Below are 25,561 nucleotides of genomic sequence, written 5' to 3' on the forward strand. Positions count from 1 at the left end.
AAGCAAAGGGCTTGATCGGCTTTGCTGCTCCTAGGGACCCCATTATTGTGATTGGGATCTCTGTGGTGATTCCTTCTGGGATTCATTTTTCCCTCTTTGCCTGATTGGTACCAGCTTGTTCTGGCTTTTGATAGCTTGCATAGATCATTAAAAGGTAATCTGTGGAAACTGTGGTCAGTGTTTCTGGACATAGGGACAGGACTCACGTTAATGTTGTCTTTGAAACTGGGTGTTGGGGAAAATCCAGAAGTTTTCTTTTTGTAGAAAAATTTCATAGATTATAATAAGCATTTTTAGAACTCAGAGTTTTATTCCAAGTTACTTTGTGCATAGATGGAATAGCATTAGGAAACACCAGCCTAGCTATCTTTAGAAGATTAAAAATGTCCTAATTCTTTTTACATTTTAAGTGTACTTTCGTGTGTTTCGAAATTTGCGTTGCAAGAATGTAGGTATTAATATTTCCTGTCGTGTGTGTGTGTTTAATTTCTGGCATCTGTTTATTTTTGTGCTGCTTTCCAAAACATTGAATTTAAGAAGTTTTGTTCATACTTCATGGTTAGAACCAAAAGTGAATGAATTTGTGACTGATTATAGTATTAAAGGACATTGAAAAACATGAGAACTCAAGTCAGATTATTATTATTATTTTATGGTAAATTTCAGTTGGATGTGATTTAGCTTTTGGAACATTTAAGCATGAAGGTAGGTTAAATACAGTTTATTAAGTCTTTTAGCTTTTTTTTTTAGCTAGAACTTTAGTAGAGGGGCAATATATTTTGGAATTTTTTTTAATAGGTAAGAAGGTAAAGATAAGAATCTTGAGAATATTAGTAATGTTCTGATCAGCATGTGCAGCCTTTGCAAAAATGTAACAATAAATTTACCTTCTAGATGACTACTTGAAACTATTCTTTCTGGATGCTTGCCAGATAAAGCCCCATGGGATTAAGTTCTGGAAAATCACTTGCAAATTTGTGGGGGATATCAGTGACTTTGAATATTTAACTGTCTAAACTGTCATCTACATGCATTCTGTCTCTGAATTGGGTAAAAAAATTAGAAGTTTGTCAGCCAGTTAGAATTAAAGGTGACATCTGCTTTTAATTGGTGTTTTATTTTCTTCCAAGTCAGTAAAAATTCAGTAAGACATGAATTATCAAATTTTGCAATGCTAAGCAACTTGTCAAGTGACAGTAAGCACTACCTTGAGCACTTGTACAGATGGGAAGTGTTAAAATGTTGATTAATCGGCCCAGTTCTGATTATGGTTTTAGAAGGTGAAAGCTTGTACAACCATTGCCAGCTTTCTAGTGTCAGAATAGTATTCATTTGTTAATTTTGTAAGCTCTTTTCAATTTTTGGCAAACTGCCTCTTCTGTAATGAGTGCATAAATAGTTTTAGAGATACTTTGTTAGTAGATTTAGGATCAGATAAGGAAATGTAGAATTCTTTGGTTTCTCAAGTCTATTATTTATTTAGTAAACACCTTAGTTCAATTGTTTTTTTTAGTAGAAAACAATTGAAAAAATCTAAAAGCGAGCTTAAGATGGTGTTCTTTTGTTCACACCCGTGATGTGTTGAGAAGGGTGTATCTGTTTGAAACCTTGCCTTGCTCCCCTGTTGAAAAAGAAAATTAGTTATTTCTGTTTTTACCATTTCCAAATGATATTAAGGTATATAACGTAAAGATAAATCCATTCCTTCAAGGTGAGCATGTAAAAATAGGTCAAGACTTCAGACATTCTCAGAGCTAAAAAAGACCAAAGAAAATATTCCCATCATGCTGATTACATTTTAATTTTCTTGTTGAGCATAGTACTAAGTGGTCTCCTTAAATAAAGTGTGTCTTTAAAAATTTCACTGTGAAGGAGATTTCTCCCCTGCTACGTATTGTTAAATGGAGAGATTCTCTTCCCATTTGAATAGATTTATATGTTAGAGGTAGAATTCGGTCTTAAAAGTGATTAGGACTTGAAGTAACATTTCTTAGATTAGTTTCTTAATATTACCAGACTTCAGTTGAATTCAGGTCTTCTATTTTGTTGTCTACTTCTGAATATCTGATAAATGTTTTATGTAGTACCATATTTTCCTATCAGGAAACCATCAGGTTATTTAATTTGATTCGTAACATTTGTCCTGTTCAGTTACTTAGATCTTGGGTAGATTTTATTTCAACCTAAAAAGTAGACAAGATGCTTACATAAATTTACTTAATAGTTTTACATATAGTTGATAAGTAACATCTTAAACCCACGAGCCAAGTTCAGCAGTTCTCACATGGTTTTAGAAAATAGTTGAAAAATAGGAAACATAGATTTTCTAGCTTAACTCTGCAAAACATTTTGATGCCTGGTAACTTCAGGATTCATTGCCTCTGTACATTTTTCAAGTTATTTGCCTCTCAATGCATAAGGCTTTAATTTACCACCTACTGACAACCACCAAATGGGTTTTTCAGAACTTTGCAAGTGGACTGCTAGAGTTGTGCTTCGGCCCTGGTTTTGATTGCTGGCACAGAATCTCCTAAGATGCCCCAAACCTAGCAGGACAGGAGGCTCTGGCAACATCTACTGGGAAAATGTTTTTACATTTTTTTCCAGATACAGAATTACTGTTTTCTACAAGATTTTTGCTTCTTTGAATCCTGTTTTAATGCCTGTTTATTTTAAGAAACAACTTAGACACAAGATAAAACAGCATTTTTTTTTCAGTTTGTTAATTTTTGTTTATATGTTTTTTTACCTTGATCTTTACAGAATAAAGTTAAATATGTGTACTTTGAAGTAATAATTCTTTTGTAAATAACTGATTTATGAAGTATAATTGATAAGTTGATAAAAACTGCTGTTGAATAATAGCTCATGTGCATTCTCTTAGAGATACTCAAAGGGACTTTCATGTTCCTTCTTCTATGCTTGCTGTGTTTCTAAGGAATAAGAGAAACGTTGATAACTGTATTTTACTGAAAAGAAGGCTAAAACCTGAAGCTGGTATTTGAATTGGGTCAGTAATTTACTTTTTTGGCCCTAAATGCTCTCATGATCTTTTAGGAAACTGAGATCATGGTAGGTTTGGCTGGTTAATCATTTCTGTGTTTTCAGTTCAGTTTGGTCTCACTAATACTTTTTTTTTTTTTTTTAATTCTTGATTCTCTTTGCCTGTAGCATGTGGTTCCTGTTGCTTAAATTACCAAGCTTTCTTTATCATGTGATCCTGTCACTCTATTGATAATTGATTGGATCAGGGATTAGTATCTGACCCAAAGGCAGTCATCTATAGAAGGGTCATAGCTTAGGGTGTGTGTGGGGTGAGGTGGGATAGGGGTGAGTGTGGATGTGGATATGTGTGTGGTGGGGTGCAGAGAAGGTTGTGACATTTGAACTGAAATAGCTGAAAGATGAGAAGGAGTGGGCAGCGAGGGAAGCTCCACAGTAAGCCCTCTCTGGGCAGAGGGACTAGCAGGTGTCAATGTATTGAGGCAGGCATGAGATGAGCCTGCTGATGGAGAGAAAGAAGCTGGTGTGGTCGGAGAATAGTGCATGAGGAGGCACATGGTACAGTTTGGAAAGGTAGGCTCAGGGCAGATCAGTTGGACCTTTGTAATAAGCTGGGATTTTCATCTACATGGCACTGGGAAGCCACTAGGGGAATTAAAGCATGTGGTGACATAATGTGATGTACTTGTTTATTACTACAAGAAGAATGCACATCAGATTGAAGAATATGATGATATGAGTAGAAAGATTTAAGGTACACACTCCTTTAGAAGTAGGTAAAGTCTCATACCTGCCCACCTGCAGATGCCCTCCTTAATTCCGTCCTGTTCTCAGGACACAGCTCTCTGTGAAAACAAAGCTGTCTTCTAATTTATACTTGTCAGTAAGTCCCACCCTTACCTTCAAATGTTTATCTAATAACAAGAATCATTCCTCTTCCCGTAATGGTTTATTTCCCCAAGACCAGATTATTTGGTCTTGACGCTCCAGTAAGAGAGCCCATAGGAACCTTTGGTCTTCAATCCCAAGAGCAGTTAAGAGGTAGGTGTGGATATAAAGGGAATACATGGCAGTCTAGGTCAAGGTGGCCACTTGAAGTTCTGTCTCCTTTGATAAATTCCCACCAGTGTTAATTACTGATATGCTTCTTTGACTTTTTGTCTGGCTAGCAGGTGATGGTTATACCACACATGCATGCTTAAATGACTGCTTGTATATGGCAGGTATGCACCTGCACACGTGTACACTCACGTTGTAGTGGACCATTTGCTGGTACAACATCCCTTCTACTGTGGGTGAGTTATTTAAACCAGTTATGACAATTATTGATATAGGGATAGATCAATGAAGGTTTAAGCCAGTCTGGGTCAACGAAACATGATGAGAAGCTTTTCTGAGATTCCCAGGAGAGAATCTAGTGCTTAGGAGAGCATTGGTGTTAAAGCTTTTTGCCCCTCCCCTTTTCTCCTCCCACATCTTTTTTTTTTTTATTTTTTTTTCAACGTTTATTTATTTTTTTTGGGACAGAGAGAGACAGAGCATGAACAGGGGAGGGGCAGAGAGAGAGGGAGACAGAATCGGAAACAGGCTCCAGGCTCCGAGCCATCAGCCCAGAGCCTGACGCGGGGCTCGAACTCACGGACCGCGAGATCGTGACCTGGCTGAAGTCGGACACTTAACCGACTGCGCCACCCAGGCGCCTCCTCCCACATCTTTTGTGAGTGAGAGGGCTTGGTGCTGCTCGTGGCCATATTGCAACTATGAGGATGTCCAGCTTAAGGACACAGTTGACTTACACAATGGTATAGATCCAAGAGAATGGCAGAGAGATCCAGAATTGTGTGATATGCTTTTAGAAAAATTTGTGTCTAAAAGTGTTGATGGAGTGTGTATTATTTTAAGACTATTTTTGCATTGGATTTGGGGACTGATAAAACACTCATTTATTAATATTTAATGAAAATTATAGAAACCCAGAGGTTAAAGCATTAATCCTCACTTATTGGGGAACCTGTCTCAGGGCTGTGAGTTGCTTTAATGTTGTTGCCAGAACTATCTGCATATCATATGTGTGTGTGTTAAGGGATCCAAGAGGTGGAAGATAGGTAGGCTTGAGAAAAGTATTAGAAGCAGATTAGCAAGGTGTTAGCTCTTCTTTGTGGTTTTGCTTCTTCAAAATCTTTCTGCTTGCCTGTTTACTTTCACCTGCTGCTTCTCTGCTCTCGTGGCCCTTTTGGAACATGCAAATTCATAGCCCCTGAGCTTATGTATTTTAGGGCTGGCATCCTGAAAAGAGCAGAGCCCCTTTTTTCTTTCTGTCCTCATTCCTAGGAAAGGGACTATAATAGATGTAGTTTGGGTTAGCTGCTTTTTGCTCTAGTCATCTCTGTTCAGGGGGCAAGATCACATCATTCAAAAGGGCTGCAGTTGAGGGGTCTTTGGCTGTGGTTGGGAAAAGGGACAGTTCAGGAAAGTTGTGAGCTGGCTAACTCTGCCACAAAATGTCTGTTACACCCTCTTATCATAGGGCAGTGTGATCATTGCAGCACAGTATATGTGGTATAGGTATTGCGTGAAAGTAGTAGTTAATTCTGGTAGGTTTGGGATTGGGTGTAGTTGGAGAGAAAATTGTCACACTTTATGTAAGAGGTAGGTGTGTGTGTGTTTGTGTGTGTGTGTGTTTGTGTGTTTGAAATGATTACTTAAGAGATTTTGTATTTGTGTAGTCAATTCCCTAGGAATTGATACCCATTCTAAAAGCTCTGTGCCCTTATAAAGCTGTGTTTCATCATTGTAGCTTTTTCAGAGTTAAGAAGTACACATGGAGAAAAAAATCATGGACTTTTTGAGCCAGGAGAAATTTAGAGCTTAACTAATTTGATTCCTTGATGGGGCAGATGCTGGTGAATACAAAATTGAAGAAGGGGCGCCTGGGTGGCTCAGTCGGTTAAACGTCCGGCTTCAGCTCAGGTCACGATCTCGCGGTCCGTGAGTTCGAGCCCCGCGTCGGGCTCTGGGCTGATGGCTCGGAGCCTGGAGCCTGCTTCCGATTCTGTGTCTCCCTCTCTCTCTGCCCCTCCCCCATTCATGCTCTGTCTCTCTCTGTCTCAAAATAAATAAAACGTTAAAAAAAAATTTAAAAAAAAAGTTGAAAAAGGTTCACTGCCCTGAAGAGGTTGATTGGAGAGAGATGCGGCGGGGAGGAGAGTGTGGTAGATGGCCTCTTGGGAAAGTCAGATGATGCGATTACTTTTGATCGGGAATAGTGTCGTGGAAAGTCCCACGAAGAAGGTGGCTTTTGGACGAGGCCTTGGAGACAGGCAGTATTTAGATAAGACGGTAGAGAAGCACAGACCTACAAAAGGGGGAAGGATGTTTCAGAAAGGGGGCTGGTTTTCCTGGCTCTCTCTTCGAAATAAGCTTGGAATCTGACCACTTCTCAGCACTCCCCATGCTGCCGTCTAGTCTGGTCACCAGGGCCTCTCCTCTGCATCGTCTAGTCTGGTCACCAGGGCCTCTCCTCTGCATCGTTGCTTTGGCTTCCTTCTTGCTCTCCAGGTTTCCATCCTTACCTCCCTCAAGAGTATTCACAAAACCCAGTCAGAGTGATCTGTCAACATGTAAGTCAGATATCAAAGTATTTCTTGGCTAAAAACCAAGCCACGAAATACCTTTAATAGCTTCCAGTTTCATTCAGAATCAGAGCCAAAGTCCTTTAAGACTCCCCCTGACCTCCCTGCACTGTTCTGACCTAATTATTTTACTCTTTCTTGCTTCCTTTGTTTTAGTTCTTCTTTGAGCTAACATATGCTTACAACCTCAGGGCATTTTCACTTGCTCGTGTCTTTGCTTGGAACACTGTCCCTCCAGATAGATCTTTTTTTTTTCTTTTTTAAGTTTTTATTTATATATTTTGAGAGAGAGAGAGAGAGAGAGAGAGAGAGAGAGAGAGAGAGAGTGAGCGAGCAAGTTTGGGAGGGGCAGAGAGAGAGAGGGAGAGAGAGAGAATCCCAAGCAGACTGCACTGTCAGCACAGAACCTGAGGCAGGGCTCAAATCACAAACCTTGAGATTGTGACCTGAGCTGAAATCAAGATTTGGATGCATAACTGACTGAGCCACCCAGGCACCCCCAAATAGATCTTCTTTAGGCCATTATCTAAAGTCATCTTCTCAAAGATGCCTACCCTAACTTTACTAATTAAAATTGTAGGTTACCATTCCCCACCTCACACTCTTAATTCCCGTTTCCCAATTTATTTTTCTCCAAAATATGTATTGGTGCCTGATAGATACTTAGTAACCTACACAACCACAGGAGTTTTGTTTTGATCATTACTATTCCCTCATGTACCTAGAACTGTATCTGGCTCATATATATTTGTTTGATGAATAAGAGGTGGATTGTCTACCTTTGGGCCATTCATGGAAGAGATTTTATGCCCTAAATTCCCTTGTAAGTAGATAGATGTTTATAAATGCAGAAAACACATGTAAGGCATCTCTGCAGGATGATTCAGCTGGTGCTCATAATTATAGTGACTGGACTTTTAAACCTTTTGTTATATAAGCTTGTGTTTGGTAAACTTCATCTGTAAAGGACTGATAACAAATGTTTTAGACTTTGCAGGCCATACTGTCACAGCTGATCAACTCAGTTGTCACCACACAACTCTGCAGTTGCAGTGTGAAAGTGGCCCTAGACCACAGGAAATGCATGGGTATGGTTGTATTCTAATAAAACTTTATTTATGGACACTACAATTAGAGTTTTATAGAATTTAACATGTCATGAAGTTTTTTGTCTCTAGTTACTTAAAAATTTCCCTTTTTAGTTGGACAGAAATGGACTACTCTGTGGTCTGTTTGAAACAGCTGTATATCTCTGCAAATATATTTAGTCTACTGTATATTTCACTCTCGTGCTGGTAAGCACTTATGTAGTTGTGGCCATTGGAAAGAGACTCTGGGCGGATCAAAAAGTATATGGTACAGTTATTTCTACTAAATGGATGCGGAGTGTAGAATAATAGGGAAAATAAAAAAGTAAGGATAATATAGAAGTAATCTTAGAATGTGTTGTTTAATTTGAATGTGTAGGGCCTAGTAATCATTTTCAGTAACATTCGATTTACATTCTCATCAGCTGAGAATGTGAACAATGAATTCAGAAATGCTGTGGAGGAATTATTTTCAGAACTAAAAATCTTCCGTGTATTGAGAATTAACTGCATTGATAAAATATATGTAAAATATAGTAGCTTATATAAATATTAATGTTAGATTTATAACATGTCTGGTCTTCCCAGAAGATTTGAATTATGCTCTCGAAGAGGCCAGGGATTTATGCTCCCAGCCCCAAATAGAGTTGTGCAGGATCTGGCTGCCTGATAGATGTGGAATTCAGACATCAGAAGCACCACTCTGTGGGTGCTTAATACATTCATACTGGTTGATTGTTAATGTTTAAATGTATGGATTAAGTATTTTCTGTGATGAAAAAATTGGAAAAAGTAGGTAAGCATGTAAGGAGGAACCAGAATTATGTCTTAGCACATTGAGGCTAATGTGGAGAAAAGGAATTCTTGGAAATAAAAGTCAAATGGTATGTGTGATAGAAATGAGGTTTTGGGGCAGATACAGGGATTAATGCTAATTTTAGTCTGTTTGTTTTCATGAAGCTGACCACAAGGTGGGGATATATTTTGTGTAGTCTCTGGATGACCTGTGACATCATCCCAAGTTGTTACAATAGAAGACTTAACATTATTTTAAATAACTTCTTTCTATTTTATTTAGAAATTTACAGATGGGTCAGTTTGAAACAATTATTTTGAAGATATATCTTGAATATTTAGTAGTGTAAGCAATGATTATAATTTTTCCTCCCAATAGTGTAAGTTCTTATTTTAAGCCCTTAAAGTTACACCTGTCCAACCTAAGGTAATTTCTGTGCTGTTTTCTCATTAAAAAAAAAAAAAAAAATCCTCCAAATCAATTTACACATGGTCAATTTGAAAATTCTTTAATTTCTTAGGGATTGGATAGTCCTATTGGAAAAGGACTGGATTTCTTGAGGGCTCTATTAAAGGTAACCTAAAGAAGACAGGAGACTGTATTTAAATTTTTTTTGTTTTTTAACGTTTATTATTGAGAGACAGAGAGCGCGAGCAGGGGAGGGGCAGAGGGAGAGGGAGACACAGAATCTGAAGCAGGCTCCAGGCTCTGAGCTGTCAGCACAGAGCCTGATGTGGGGCTCGAACTCATGAACTGCGAGATCATGACCTGAGCTGAAGTCAGAGGTTTAACCGACTGAGCCACCCAGGTGCCCCAGGAGACTCTATTTTAAATTAATTGCATTTCATGAGGCGTTGGCCTTTATTTCTTGGTAGATCTTAACTAGGGTCTAGCCTCCTCTTATAATAGCTGAAAATTGCTGGTGGCTGATTACTCTTTTGTCTTCAGAGCACCATTTTCTGATTGGTGTGGTGAGTGGACTTTTAGGTTCTCTGGAAACGCCTCGGCATGCCATCCCACCTCGTGGATATTGTCTTTGATGGCAGTTTATATGTTCTGCTGACTTGTCTGTCACATTCTCTCTGTTCAGCTTCTTGTGCAGATATTGAAACCAAGAATTTAAAAGACTTTTGCAGTGTATTTATAATTACATAGTATTATTATTAAAAAAATTTTTTTAATGTTTGTTTATATTTGGAGAGAGGAGAGAGACCCAAGAGTGCAAGCAGCAGAGGGGCAGAGAGAGAGGGAGACAGGATCCAAAACCGGCTGCAGGCTCTGAGCTGTCAGCACAAAGCCTGACGCAGGGCTTGAACTCCTGAACTGCAAGGTCGTACCCTGAGCCAAAGTCGAACGCTTCACCAACTGAGCCACCCAAGCACCCATAATTACATAGCATTATTAAACCAGAGTTGAAGTCTTTGGTCAAGTAGAGTAACTCCAGTGTCAAAATTGAGCTGCTAAAACAGAATAACTTCCTAAACCATATTGCTTTATAGCATGAACAGTAGTACTCCAAAAACACCTTTTCTGTTTTGGAAGTGAAATATTGAAGGTAATAATAACTGTTTAAAATCTGTCAGAAGTATTTCACAGTACATGACAGTAAAGATTATATAGGTAATGTGAGGTTTCAAATGCAGAGTAGTTTATCACAAGAAATTATATGATTGGTTTGGTATCTGATTTACTGAAGACATTTCCAGGCCCAGGTAAGAATATCCCCCCTGGAGTCTCCCCCTGGTTGTCCTACTAACAAGCCACTAATGGGCAGAATGAATCTCACTGTCCTTGTAACCAAACCTGCTTTTTGGTTCCGAATTTCAGTTGAGTTTTATGGTCTGAAAAGCCTTATAGTCATCTTTGGCTCTTCCCCTCCCTTACCCTTCTTAATGTATTCATTCCCCCTAAATCTGTGGCCAGGCCTCCTGTTAGTATCACTGCAGCTTTTCTGACCTCTTTCCTCCTGCTAGATGCCACTGCTGTTCCAGTACCTCCTCACTTCCTCCTTTTCACCTGGGCCACTGATCTCTTCACCTCAGTCTTTCCTCCTTGGAGCCGTCTGAATACCGCTGCCATGCTCATCTTCCTGAAGTGTTTCAGAACTCTGTAGTGGCTCACCGTTGTCTGGAAGGCTGTGTTCCTCAAGCAGTAGTTCGCGATTCTTTTCTTTTAGTCTTCCAGCACCGTTTGTGCTTCCCTTCTCTGGCATTTCCGTTACCAAAGGCTACCTTACTGCTGTATTGTGACAGTCATTTCAAAGAAATTTTGTCTGTGTAACATCTTTTTCTCCTTGAGAATAGTGTCTTGCTCTTTTTTTGGAAGATTGCTTGCCTCTACTTGAGTCACATGTTGCGAGGGCAAGCAAGTATTCAAGCAAGCAGTGTTTTTGGCCAAGGGGAAGGAGCCAGTTGAGAGGAAGCGATGAAAGGTGTGGGGAAGAGGTAGGTTAGCCTCTTCAGGAAGGGTCTGAGTTAGTTAGGGCTAAGGGGCTAACAGCAGTATTCCTGTCTCAGGAACAAGGCTCCATGAATGCGTCAGACATGGGCATGCAGGAAGGCAGGCGGAGTGTCCTCACCAGCCAACTGACTTCAAAGTCTTTCTTGCTTACATAGCAGCTTACTGTGGGTCCCCTCTGCTCTGTGTGCCTTACATATATCAATCCATTGAATCCTTACAGGTTCAGAAATAGGGACAGAGTGATTAAGTAACTTGTCAGTGGCCAACCAGGTAGTTTATGGTAGAATTGGAGTTGAGGCAGGCACCACAGTCCCTGCTTTTAACTATTATACTTTGCTGCTCCTAATTACTGCCTTTCTTTCAAGAAAATTATTTAAAACCCTGCTTGACCATTGTTTTGTCTGATCTAAGTGGCATGGGAGCTGAGGGGTGTACAGGTGGTGTCAGTTGTAACTTCAGAACTCCAAAAGCCTATGTCAGGGTGGTGATCACGTGTTTGAAGGGAGTCACGCTGGCTGGTAAAACATTTTAAGGATATCATTTTGCTGGGATTTATGCTTACTGGATGTTGATGTAAAATGAAGCTTAGCCTATTATATATGATGTCCGTTTTCTCCCTCAGTCAATTTACAGGCTTGACTTAAATGAGGGGAGAAGATTGCATTCTGAAATCTCATTTATCAGAAGTTAGGAAGGCCCTGATTGGATTTCTGAGAAAGACAGAAATATCAGGTGATCTGAGCACATTAAAATTGTCGCATATTTACTACAACTGAAGGTAGAAATTTTCTGAAGCAAAAGTCGGAATTTTTGAAATACTGCACTCATGTTTAATAAACTTCATTTGGCTCACAGTTTCCACCCATGTTTGCTTTATTCCAATTACCATTATTGGTTTCGCAGAGTATTCTAGACTCACACTATCACAGGACTCAATGCTGTATTGTGATTTTAATTGCTTGGCATATTGCATCCTCTTAGTTGGTATGTCAACTAAGGGAGCAGTGATAACATCTCTGTCTTGTCTGTCATGGTATCCCTAGATATAGCACAGTGCCTGACACAGCATGGCTCCTTAACAGGTACTTGTAGAATGAATGCATGACTAGCTGTTGAATTGTATACCAAAGAAGTCTGTAATTGAGATCTGGTTGTTGTTGGACTTCAGAGAAAGAGGAGACGTGTCTGGATGAACACTGGTTGTGTATAACCTCATCATCATCCTCTGATGACCATATAACCCTTTACAGACTAGTGAGAGGTGTTTTTCTGTATACTTAAATGTTTGATTGCCCATGCTGCTTTTCCAAATCCTAGTTGTCTTTTTCCCTCAAATGCTTCCCTTTTTGTGTGAAACCTTTGATTTCCCCATTGGACTCCTATTTATTTACTTTTAGCTTTTTTAGTGCATTTACTGTCTACCATGTATTATTTCTGTCGTTTGGTACGTATTGTTTGTTCTCCCAGACTGTAAACTCCTTGTGTGCAGAAATCAGATCTGTCCAAGCCAGCATGCTTCTAAGAGTAGAAAGGGACGCTAGTCAGGTGGATGCTAGGGTTGTAGTTATGTCCTAGGACTGTGCCAGGCATACCTGATGTATGCTCACTGTCAGTAGTCAGTGCATCGTCTTTTACTTGTTGAATAAGCACTGGCCACCTGAACCTGTTCACAAGCATGTGAGATGGCATGAGAAGGTGACAGGGTCTTAGTCTTGTCTTATTTCCATTACTTTACCCATTTAGTGACAGTGGGCAGTTGATTCCATCCCTTGGATCCTAATTTTACTGACCTGTCAGTAGGGATGACTATTTATGGCCAACTGGTTTCTTAGCCTCTCCCTCTTTTTAAGCATAAGATACAAAAAAACCTTTAAAAAAATTTTAAAAATGTTTATTTACCTTTGAGAGAGAGAGAGAGAGAGAACACACATGCAACAGAGCGTGAGCAGGGGAGAGGCAGAGAGAGGGAGACACAGAATCTGAAGCAGGCTCCGGGCTCTGAGCTGTCAGCACAGAGCCCACCGCGGGGCTTGAACTCATGAACTACGGGATCATGACCTGTGCCGAAGTCGGATGCTTAACCAACTGAGCCACCCAGCCGCCCCCAAAAAACCTTTTAAAACTGAGATGTTCTACGACGTAAGACATTACTGTGGATTCTAGAATAAATTAAGGACTTTCTAACTTTGTGAACAAACTAGAAACCTGCGGACTGAAATGTTTATCTGTAAAGTGGTGTTTAGGATAAAGGAAGCCTGAAAATAGTGCCCTGTAGACAGTGTTAAATAAGTCAATAAAAAATATTAGTATTTATTTAACTTTAAAAAATTAAAAAAAATGTTTCCCACCTAGAGAAAAATTAACCTCTATTTGGGTCATTCCACTACATCTTCTTGTCACTTTCTCTTCATTGCATTCTAGTTAATAACTAAACCAAAGAGTGAAAGTTGCAGGTTGATGGGTTAGACTGTGCTGAATAGAGTGGGGAATTAGTCTGTTGTTCTTGGCAATTAATTAAAAATCATGATCTCTGCTTTTTTAGCATTCCGTTCAGTATTTGAAATAAGCTTTATACTGTTGGTTATCCTAGAGTATGGCAATTAAGTGTGCTAACAAAAAAGAATATCCCAACTTTCAGTAGAGTATGGTTTACTCACAAATCATGGTTCTTATTTCCATCTAGTAGTGGTATTGAAAACTTGATGTGTTCCAGAAAGCAGTAAATTAAGCAAGGAGTGTGGAAGGACTTCTGCTTGTAGTAAATTTTACAATAAATTCATAAATATTTTCAAAGGAAATAAGAAAAGTACATAATTCAGATCATATCCCAGAGCAATTAAAATTTTTACATTAAATTTAATATCTAATATTTGGACTAAACAAAAGTTCACTGGCCATTCACCAGTTTACCATCTTACCATTCTTAGTCACTACTGGCAGTAAATATTAATGGACTATGAGGAATGAACAGGAAGCTGAGTCATGAGACATCTGTATTAACACCCCCTCATGCTAATTCAAGTATTAATCTTAAGTTATTTTTTTACTTACACTGTAAAATTGCTTATCTAATTTCATAGTTATTATATGGTATATTCCAAAGTTGTACTGGAAAAGTATTTGTTTTCAATCCAAAAGTACCAATTAATTTTAGTATTCATGAAACATTAAAAATAATTGGATCAGGGAGAAATGAAAGCACCTCATTTTTAATATCCAGAATGTGGGGATATAAAATATTTTATGTGAAGAGCATAGAAGGAAATTACAACTTCATAACTAATTTCTGTGTCCAGTTTACATAAGGAGAACCTTAGCACTACATAACAAATTTAAATGTGAAGCTTCTTACTTTGTCCTTTAAAAAACATACATTCTAAAAGAAAAACTTGAAAATTTGTACCTGTATCTTTAATGAAAGCATTATTGCCATTATAATATAAATTAACTTCTTGAAGATGCCAGGTCTCTGGGTGATAAATTTAGCAATTTCTTCTGAGAAAATTTAGTGTTATTGAACTCATTGCCAGTATTTTGCTAATGTATTTTTTAAAATGTTCTAAATATTAAAACTAGAGTTTCTTTACAGGAGGGGAGGCTAGGATTCATCCCAACATCTGACTTTTTACTTAACTCTAATTTTCTCAAAGCGATTGCTGAGGAAGTTATTGAATTTATTTTCTCTGGGTATCTTTTCTATTGCTTTTCTTTGATTCTTGTCATTGCAAGGAATCTGAGAGTTTACATGATAAAGGAAATCTGTGGAACTAATCCTAGAAACCTCTTTCTGTTTTCTCACATAACACCTCCAGGCACAGAAAAGACAAAATACTTCATTTGCATTCTCAAACATTAGGAACTTAGAATGAGTCTTTCAGCTGGAAATGTTATTGCATCTACATTTCCCCTGAAGAAAAAAAAAAGGTTAACAGCCCACTCAGGTTTATGTGAACTCATCTCTTTTTAGTATCCTGATCTGCACAAAGAGTAGAGAATGGTGAAGCTTAAGTGCCCAGCGTCTTTCTTCTTTACAATCAGTTAGACTCTGGAAATAGATCTCAGTGCTGATTACAAGGAAATAAAAAGAAAAAACCAGATAGGCACAAAAGAGATGGCAAACACCGACAGACTTTAATCTTAATCTTCTAAAGTGGAAAGAACATTTCCAGTGTGAATATAGGATCTACTAACTAGAATTAAAAAAAAAACCAAAAACCAAAAACATTCTCCCTGTGAGCTTGAAAAGCTGACCCAGGAACTACAGAGATATTCAGCGATTTATAGTTTTTTAAAAAGGTTTTTATTAAATTAAAATGTACCAAATGTATCAAAAACCTCGTTTGCCCTAAGTACCTTTGTCAGAAACCCAACATTTAATAAAGGAAATTTAACCATTTTCTGACTTAGTAATAGTTGGAAAGTAGAAATGGAAATCATTCCACTACCAAATATTAGAAGTAGAAAGTCTTCTTTTGCTGTAATGCTCACTTCCTGTGAATGAAAAACAAGGTTTTATGTGTAACTATATTCCTCACCTAGAAAACCTGACTTCTGCCAATTGTTACAGTGGGGAAAGTTACTACTAGTCTGTTTCTCTAACTAAATATTGTACATGGCGATCATCTGGAAGTAATAATATTACTTGAGTGCACTATGCCAAGTAGACACTTAATACAAAATATACACTAGACTGAATGAAATCCAGATACTGGTAATATTGAAAGAGAAAGAGACAGATTCCTTTGGTTAAACTAAGTCACAGCATATACAGTGTACCATAAGCTAAATACAGTTTATAAGTATGTCATTAAGTTTCAGTTGATCTTGTGATTAAGATCCCAAACAAATGAAAAAATTGTGTTAGTTTATGTTTACATTTAGAATTTTAAAATAGAACCTTTGTCTCTCCTCTGTCACCCATCTCCCATATCAGTCAAATTCATTAATGTTCTGGGGTGCCTGGGTGGCTCAGTCGGTTAAGTGGCCGACTTCGGCTCAGGTCATGATCTCGCGGTCCGTGGGTTCGAGCCCTGCGTCTGTGCTGACAGCTCAGAGCCTGGAGACTGTTTCGGATTCTGTGTCTCCTTCTCTCTGACCCTCCCCTGTTCATGCTCTGTCTCTCCCTGTCTCAAAAATAAATGAAACGTTAAAAAAAATTAAAAAAAATTCATTAATGTTCTTAATCCTAATTTTTTTAGTCACATAAATTGGGTTCTTAATGCCTGGTGAGCTGACTAGCACATTAAAGAAAATGACTCTTGTAAATGTAGGGCGTTGGAGGCTGATGACACCCTTTTCTAGGGTTGTTCTGCACCTCTCTTTATTGATACCCCACAGTCCACGTGGAGGAAAATGAATTAGGATTTGGACTCCAGTCTTCTTTAATCACACACAGGTACACTGCACAGCCTGAGGCCTCTGGTAGAATATTGGATGGTGAGGGTGGGAGTGTTCACCCACCTACTTGTCTGCTCCTGGTCCAGCCATTGGTTTCACTCCTATAAGCTGATGGCTACTGTGAAATTGTTTTTGAAATTTTTATCATAAAACAAAAGATACAGGAAAAACTATGCAAGACAAATGTGTGGCTTGCCTAGGGTAAATTAATCTCGGAATCACTACATAGGTCTAGACATGAGACGTTTGCCCTGATTCTTGTCCATGTGACCCATGTCCATCTTAGCCTCCAGTCTTTCCCTATATGTGCTCACTACTTGACTTTTGTAGTAATCATTTTCTTGCATTTAAAAATAATTCTGTGGTCCAAACGTGCATCCCTAGACACTGTGGTTTGTCTTGCCCATTTATTTTAAGCTTTCATGTCTTTTGAATTTCTCTTAATCCATAGGTTCTCTTTTCATACCTTTTCCTTACAATTTTCTGTTGAAGAACCCTGGGTTATTGACTTGTAGAATTTTCGTCAGACTTGACTTAGTTTATTGCAGACTCGAGTTGCAGGTCAGTGTTTTCCTTCATTCTTGGCATTTTCTACAAATTGGATTCCTACACCTGGATTCAGAGATGGGATCAGATTCAGGTTTTGATGCATTTGGCCAAGACTGTAGGAGCACATTAGTGTCTTGTTAGCACTTTTTAAGATCTAAGCAACTGTCGATGCTTACTGTCTATATTTAGTATTTCACTGGATTGCAAAATGGTGATACTTTAACATCTTTTTCATTAATTAATTAGAATATACTTATAAAGAGACTCTTTGCCACATTTATTGTTTGGTTACCTAGTGGTACGACTCCTATAGAAAGAGCAAGATAAATGCCTAATTCTTTACTTTTATGTTATGTTTTTGAGGTAATGAATTGGTTCCTTATCATTCACAATTGACCCAGTTCTTATAAAAAGTGTCATTATGAAATCATAGATTAAAACATATTTTGTAGGCTTAAATCTGTTGGAATTATTAGTGAAGCTTAAGTTGTTTCTCTTAGGCCAGTGGGTCCTAAGTTGGTTCATGCTCTTTTTTGACTTGACCTCGTAATCTTTTATAGCTTCCTTGTTCTCTGGTCTAACAAGACATTCTAGGCTTATGTTTTACATTTCCTGCTCCAGGCCTTTAATCAGCCATCTTATCAAGATGCATTGGTTTTTTAAAAAATGGTATCGGAGGCCACAGCATGCCAGACATGGTCATTGCTACTCATGGTCACCGTTTGTAGGCCTTTTCAGTTTAGAGGGCCAGGAAGATATGTGTGTTAACAAGTTTATTTTTTAACATGTTTTATGTTACATATGTGTATTACGTATGATGTATGTGTTAACAATGTTCCATTAATAGAATATATAACATTCTAATACATTTAATATGTGTATTTATTAAAAAAATTTTTTTAACGTTTATTTATTTTTGAGAGAGACAGAGACAGAATGTGAGTGGGTTAGGGGCAGAGAGAGAGGGAGACACAGAATCTGAAGCAGGCTCCAGGCTCTGTGCTGATGTGGGGCCCGAACTCATGAACTGTGAGATCATGACCTGAGCTGAAGTTGGATGCTCAACCGACTGAGCCACCCAGGTGCCCCTAATATGTGTATTTGGATATAATGCTATCCCCAAGCCCGAATAGGGTACATAAAATCTAAATATATAATATAGATGTTGCATAATATATATACTATATTATAAATATGAAACAATTTTCTTGTATATATAACATGAAATAAAAGTATATAGACTGTGCTTTATGTGAGATTAAAAATACCTCCTGTGTTTATAGTGATACTTTTAATTAAAATTCAGGATTGCAGAACTTTTACTTACCCTCTTCTTTGTCATTCTTTCATATTTAGAGTTCTGACTCTCAGGGACAGGGGAGATGATGAAATTAGAAGCCTTCATAATTACTTGTCAGTAGTACACACACAGCAACCTCAGGATAGCAGTGTCAACACCGATATGATTACTGAAAACATTAAAGAAGTTTTACACATCATCTTTCTATTCTTCCCTCGCTTTAAAAGTAGTTGTACTGTATCTGTACTGTCAGAAAATACAGCTAGTATAAAGTATACTCTCTCAGGTAGCTATAGACCATTTATGTTGACCTCTTTTTAGTCATTTTGGTTTTCTGAAGCTCATTCTGTAGTAAAGGAGTGGGCAAACTTTTTTGTAAAGGTCCAGGTGGCAATTATTTTTGGCCTTGCAGGCCATCCAGTGTGTTGCAAATAGTCTTATTGTGGTCATGAGAAAGGAGCCATACAACATGTAAACTAATGCTTTCAACTTCATGTAATTTACATATGTCATGATACAGTATTCTAATTTTTTTTCCATAAATGTTTCCCCCCTAAAATCCATTTTTAGAGTGTGGACTGGACAGAAACAGGTAGCAGGCCATATGTGGCTCACAAGCCTGTAGTTTGCAAACCCCTATTTTACTCGATTCCTCAGAAAAAGGCCTGGAGTTGTTGCTTATCATTATGTTTACTCTGCAATACTTGGACATCAGTTTTGTTGGATTTAAAATCCTTGGCTCATACTTTTTCTTGACCACCTTATTCAGTTTTCTTTTGGCATGGATTATTGTTGTCAGAGTCTGGTGATAATTTATTAAAAAAAAAGTTTTTTTTTTTAACATTTATTGAGAGACAGACACTGAACATGAGCAGGAAAGGGGCAGAGAGAGAGAGAGGGGGAGACACAGAATCTGAAGCAGGCTCCAGGCTCTGAACTATCAGCACAGAGCCCGACATGGGGCTCGAACTCACCACGAGATCATAACCTGAGTCAAAGCCAGACGCTCAACCGACTGAGCCACCCAGGCGCCCCAGAGTCTGGTGATAATTTAAACTTCTCTTTTATATAAATGACATATTCTTTTTTTTCCTTGCATTTTTTCTTTTTCTTTTAAGCAGTATTGCTAGAATGTGTCATTCTGGGTTGAATTTCTCAGGTTTACTGTAGTATTTTTTTTGCTATGTATTTTCAATTTTAAGACGGTTTTCTTGAAATAGAGTTTTTAGTATTTGCTTTAATTTTCTTCAAAGACTCCTCTTATCCATATGTTGGATGTTCTTTATTTTGTCATTTTCTCTTACGTCTTTTAAAAATAGTTTTTTTTCTTGATGTTTAAATTTAGAATAATATCTTTCTTTCACTTTCTATTTTTTGTAAGGCATTAGCTGTTTTCTTTATTCACTCTTGAGTTTCCTCTGGGCTCGTCTTCATTTCTAGAAAGATATTTTAATTTCTGATTGCATCTTGAGGTCAGTCATTTCATTTCTGAACATTTCTAATACTGACTTATGTTATTTAATGTGTTCTATTACTTTAACATGTTTTTCAGCTTGTTTTGAAACAGCAGGTAACAGTTTTAATCTATTATATGTTGGTATGTTTTTCTCGTTTATTTTCCTTTCCTTCATATACAGTATTCTCGTCCATATTTTTTTTTCCTTACAAAAACATTGTATGGGATGTTATCTTGACCTTTTTATTTCCTTAGTTTTATGTGTGAAGTTAGTTTTCTTCTATATTGCTTTTTTAAAAGAGCTGCATATATTTTTTTAAATGAGTGATACATGTCCAAGAAGTTTAAGTACTTGAACAGAGATAGCAGGAAAAGGTTTATTCTGAGGACTTGAAAACATGAATTAACCTTGTAATCTCCCTATTACTAATTTTTGTAAGTTTGTTTATTTGAAAGCATGTGTGTGCCAGCAAGGGGAGGGGCAGAGAGAGAGGAGAGAAGGAATTCCAAGCTGACCCCACGCTGTCAGCGCAGAGCCCAACATAGGTCTCAAACCCATAAATGGTGAGATCATGACCTGAGCCAACCTTAAGAGCCAGACGCTTAACTGACTGAACTGCCCAGGCGCTCCAGTTCTTTTTGATGTTCATACTGTTATCATATTCAAGAGTTAGCCTTTCTATCTGCTACTATATGCTTTTGACATAATCATACTATTTTTGGGAGCTTTTTCACTGGCTCGCTTTTTTATCTCATGTACTAAGTTCCCTGCACCAATCCTGAACTGACCTTTTCTAACTGAAGTGTATTTTGTATTATTCCTTTCTTTTAGCAAGGAATACATTAAGGTCTGGAATCTGAGTCCATTGGGCAGTTCCGCAATTTTTTCATGGCTATGTCTCTTGTCTGACCCTGGTTTTACAATTATCGAAGTAGTAATTCTTGGTGAGCCTAATGTGTATGCATTCAAAAGAAATCTGAATTCATAGTAAAGCAGTTTAGTAACTGTTGTATTTCTGAGAATTTATTATGCATCAGACATTTTTTACAAGTGATGATTATTTCTGTTCTTCATTTACAACATAAAGCCTATTGTAAGTTAAATCTCATTATTCCCCTAAGATGCTGTTCAAAACCAACCCTTTTTCTTATTCTTCTATCAAAATTTGACCAGAATCATAAAATCACAGAATTTAGCAAGGGGAAGGAATCTTAGAGCAGTGATTTTGGCTTTTTGGATTTTGATTTTCAGCTTTTTGGATATTCCTATATATCACTCTTTTTTTTTTTTTTCTTCAACGTTTATTTATTTTTGGGACAGAGAGAGACAGAGCATGAACGGGGGAGGGGCAGAGAGAGAGGGAGACACACAGAATCAGAAACAGGCTCCAGGCTCTGAGCCATCAGCCCAGAGCCTGACGCGGGGCTCGAACTCACGGACCGCGAGATCGTGACCTGGCTGAAGTCGGACGCTTAACCGACTGTGCCACCCAGGCGCCCCTATATATCACTCTTAAAATGTTTTCCAATGCCATTTAAAAAACACCCACTTTTTGGGACGCCTGGGAAGCTTAGTCAGTTAAGCATCTGACTTCGGCTCAGATCATGATCTCATGGCTTGTGAGTTTGAGCCCTGCATCGGTCTCTGTGCTGACAGCTCAGAGCCTGGATCCTGCTTCGGATTCTGTCTCCCTCTCTCTCTGCCCCTCCTCCACTTGTGCTCTGTCTCTATCTGTCTAAAAAATAAATAATGAACATTAAAAAATATTAAAAAAAAACACTTTTTTTCCATGACTGTAAGACATCTATCTGCCTTCGGGTATTATATATATCATTCATGGTAAATTTACAAAGTCCCTAAAAAGCATATTTTCAGAAGTAAATTGTATTGCTGTGGAATGTCAAAAAGACTTACTGTGATTGAAGGAAATTGACAATTAGATGGATAACAATAAGATACAGGGTTAACAGAAGATTATCAAGAGGGTGGATAAATTCTTGCCTTACCTTCTAAATCATGCAATGACTTTGGTCAAAATCTCAGAACTTTTAAAACCTGTTCCATCACTTTGCGGTTATCATACTGTCTTACCCTAACTGCATCCTTGCTCTGTTGGTCAAGGAGTTGTGGGAGTCAGGAGCCAGGATTCTGCATTCTCATTTTGCTTTAATTACATTTAAAGGCTAACCCAGGGAATACTACCAAAATGTAGATAAAAAGGAAATTGGTTCATTGGAACATCTGTTTGAGTAGTTAGTTACCCAGCTTACTACTGACTAATTTTCTTTTCTGTTGAATGGGATGAAAAGAATAGTTACTAAATACTTGATGTGAGCTTTTTTTCTTGGTAGTTTTTGCATTTTGGGGTGAGTAATTTTTCTCAAATCAGAATGCATGAGAAAAATCTAGTTGATGAGTGGTTCCTAGTTGTTGGGCCCTTGTTAATCAGAACTTTTACTGTACAATCGTAATGTATTTTGGATGTTCTCATTTATATTATTTCTCAAACTGTCTGCATGGGTATTCTGACTACTTGGTTACATCTATCTAGCATAGTGGTATTTTAAAACAGCATTTATAATAAAAATTCCTCCATCTTAGCAAGTAAAATGAGAATATGGAAAGACAGTTGATAGTTGAAATATGATTGTTTTCTTTTGACTTAGCATTTGTTGAGTTGCAGGTTTGGGATAAAGAGAAATGAATATGGTAGTTGCTGTGGTAGTTTATTGAGCTGGAGACCAACAGCATGTGGAGATGTGGGCCTGCAGTCACATTCCCCTCTTATAGAGAAGCTCCACTTTTCACGTGTTCTATCTACATTTTGGGGTTCCACAAAAGATTTTTTTTTAATTAAGAAAAGTTTGTCCTATTACAACTAAATACAAACATTTGATGGAGAGGTACTTTATGAGCATCTGTTTGGCTGGAAAGGTTTCTTACCTAGCATTGTGCCATTTGTAACTGGTAATTGTAGGTATTTGGGTTCCTGTGATGTATTTTAGGGTCCCTGTGGACCTTGCTGTCATACTATTCTCATGTTCTCTTTTTATCAGGACTTCTGGTTAACAGATAACTGATAGTTGTGATATTCAGCTTGATGTTTTACATTATTTTATCCTTCAACCAGACTTGCAAGGTGGTGGCTATTCCTATTATCACACAAAGAAAAGGAGGCTTTATTATTTTAGAATCTAAAAATTCCCTTCTGTCTTGTTTTTGGGCATGAGGGAAAGTATACATCCTGAGTTTAAAAGCATCAGCTTTTCTATGCATTTTATCTGAGTGATTTCATCTGCAACTTTCAATTCTTTCCTTCATTTAATGCCTTTGAAACTCCGTATCTCAGGCTGGACTCATCTTAGAGCCTCTAGACCTCTCTGTCAGCTTTCTGAACACTATCTCATTGACCTCTCAGTTTAGCATGTGCAAAATTTAAGTCATCGTATATCCTAATTATTTATCTCTTTGTACATTCCTTTTGTTGATTCCCTGTTCTCCTTCCACCTTCTGCTGTGGGTGTGTGTAATCTTCTTGGTTCATAATGACCGAGAGGCCAATCCAAGCAACACACTGCAGTAACCACTCTGGATAATACAGGGAGAATGAAGCTCCCCCAAGCCAAGTCTTTTTAGGTGCCAAGGCCAATAGATAGAATGTGAGACATAAAATACACGGTTTATTCTTTATACCGACCCAACCAAAGATCACTGGAGAATCGATAGGCACCTTACCCAGATGGTGCCCAGCATACAATCTGGTTTTCATTTTTTTCATGTTTAATCTTCATTCTTTACCCAATAACCTCATTCTTTACTTCAGCAAGGCTCACCTTTACTTCTGTAAATCATGCTCTGTAGTGGCACTAATAACTACATCATATTTTGTTCTGTCCCTAATTAGTTCATTAGCAAAATTCACTAGCATTTTGTTCATTATAATACCACAAACACAGAGGGGGTAGATCTATTGCTGGGGAACTAAATATGAGTTATACAGAACAGTTTTTGTTGAAACTGTAACTCTACCTGGTAAATTCCCACTGTATTCTTGACTCATTTCTTATAGTCAGAAAGATGTAAACATTCTCTACTTTCTTTTGTCTATTTCCCTGAGGTGTCAGTGATCTCGTTCCCTTGAGTTAGCGGATATCCGTGGTTTTCATCCATGTTGTCCCCTGTGTTTAGCTCTAAGCCTAGCACAGAGTTGGTATTTAATAAAAGTGGATATTTGTGTTGAACTGGGCAGTGTGCTGCAGGGTTTAGAGAATACAAAGGTTTATAAGGTGTTTTAAAGGTGAACCTACTGTTTAGGTTAGGTGGCAGCATACTGTATATAAAAAATAACACCACAGCCATGGCTGTTCCAGAGAATACTGTTAACATCAAGCAGGAACTCTTCTTTGTTATTTTTCTTTGACCCGACTTTGTTTTCTATATCTTTGTGTACTTTAACTATATACGACATTATATATTTTAATATATTGGCTCAAATGCTTGCTTTTATGTTGTTTTGGGTGGGTAAAGGATTAGTAAATATATGTATGGGTTTTTCTTTTTATAAGGTGGTGACTCTATCAAGCACTGTATTGTTTTTCTTATAAAATTTGACTTGTATTTCTTCACAGGCAGCAGAAGATGTCATTTTCATTGGACCTGACACACACGCCATTCAAGCCATGGGTGACAAGATTGAAAGCAAATTATTAGCTAAGAAAGCAAAGGTTAACACAATCCCTGGCTTTGATGGAGTAGTCAAGGTGAGAAACTGTTTTACTGAAATATACATGTCCTTGAGTCAAATATTTTGTCAAAAGTGTAAGATAAAATGCACTTACTGCTTTTATAGAATATATATGTGTAGGTTAAAATAAATCAGTATTGTTGACCCTGGTTTATTTTATTTTTTAAAAATGTTTTATTTTTAAGTAATCTCTACATCCACCATGGGGCCCAAACTTAGAACCCCAAGATCAAGAGTCACCTTGCTCTACCAACTGAGTCATCCAGGCACCGCTGGATTGTTCTAAATGGCATAAGTTTGGGGTGCCTGGGTGGCTCAATCAGTTGAGTGTCTGACTTCGGCTCAGGTCATGATCTCGCTGTCCGTGGGTTCGAGCCCCGCGTCGGGCTCTGTGCTGACAGCTCAGAGCCTGGAGCCTGTTTCGGATTCTGTGTCTCCCTCTTTCTCTGACCCTCCCCTGTTCATGCTCTCTCTCTCTCTCTGTCTCAAAAATAAATAAATGTTAAAAAAAATAATAAATGGCATAAGTTAAAAGGAGCAAGAATCCACTTATGCATTGTATTTCACGATCAATGTTTTTTAAACTGAAGTATTGTTGACACACAGTGTTACATTAGTTTCAGTTGTACAACATAGTGATTCCCCAACTCTATACATTATGCTGTGCTCACTACAGTGTAGCTAACACCTGTCACCATACAGTGCTATTACAGTACCATTGACTATATCCCCTGTGCTGTACCTTTTATCTCTGTGACTTATTCTATATGTGGAGGCCTGTACTTCCCATACCCCTTCAACCACTTACCCATTTCTTAACCCCTTTCCCTTTTGGCCACTATCATTTATTCTTTGTGTTTATGGGTATGAATTTATTTTTTGTTTTTTTTTCAGATTCCACATATAAATGAAATCATATGGTATATCTTTTTCTCTGATTTATTTCACTTAGCATCATAGGTCTATCCATGTTGTTGCAAATGGCAGGATCTAATTTTTTTTTTAAAGCTGAGTAATACTCCAGTATGTGTATATGTATGTGTATATGTGTGTGTATGTGCACGCACGTCACCTCTTCTTTATCCATTCGCCTATCTATGGACACTTGGGCTGCTTCTATATCTTGGCTATTGTAA

The 25,561-nt window shown here is 37.9% G+C and overlaps 1 protein-coding gene across 7 annotated transcripts in view; it reads left to right on the forward strand.

Moving 5' to 3' along the window:
* The window catches only part of PCCA (propionyl-CoA carboxylase subunit alpha), a 417,069-nt gene that overhangs the window by 90,560 nt on the left and 300,948 nt on the right, over window positions 1-25,561 (forward strand). For all 7 annotated transcript variants that reach the window (XM_043582425.1, XM_043582407.1, XM_043582436.1 and 4 more), the window contains one exon: window positions 24,310-24,441. In XM_043582425.1, the coding sequence (XP_043438360.1) occupies window positions 24,310-24,441 (132 nt within the window). The remainder of the gene's footprint in view (window positions 1-24,309; window positions 24,442-25,561) is intronic.

This window comes from Prionailurus bengalensis, chromosome A1 (assembly GCF_016509475.1).
Source record: "Prionailurus bengalensis isolate Pbe53 chromosome A1, Fcat_Pben_1.1_paternal_pri, whole genome shotgun sequence".
NCBI classification, from domain to species: domain Eukaryota; kingdom Metazoa; phylum Chordata; class Mammalia; order Carnivora; family Felidae; genus Prionailurus; species Prionailurus bengalensis.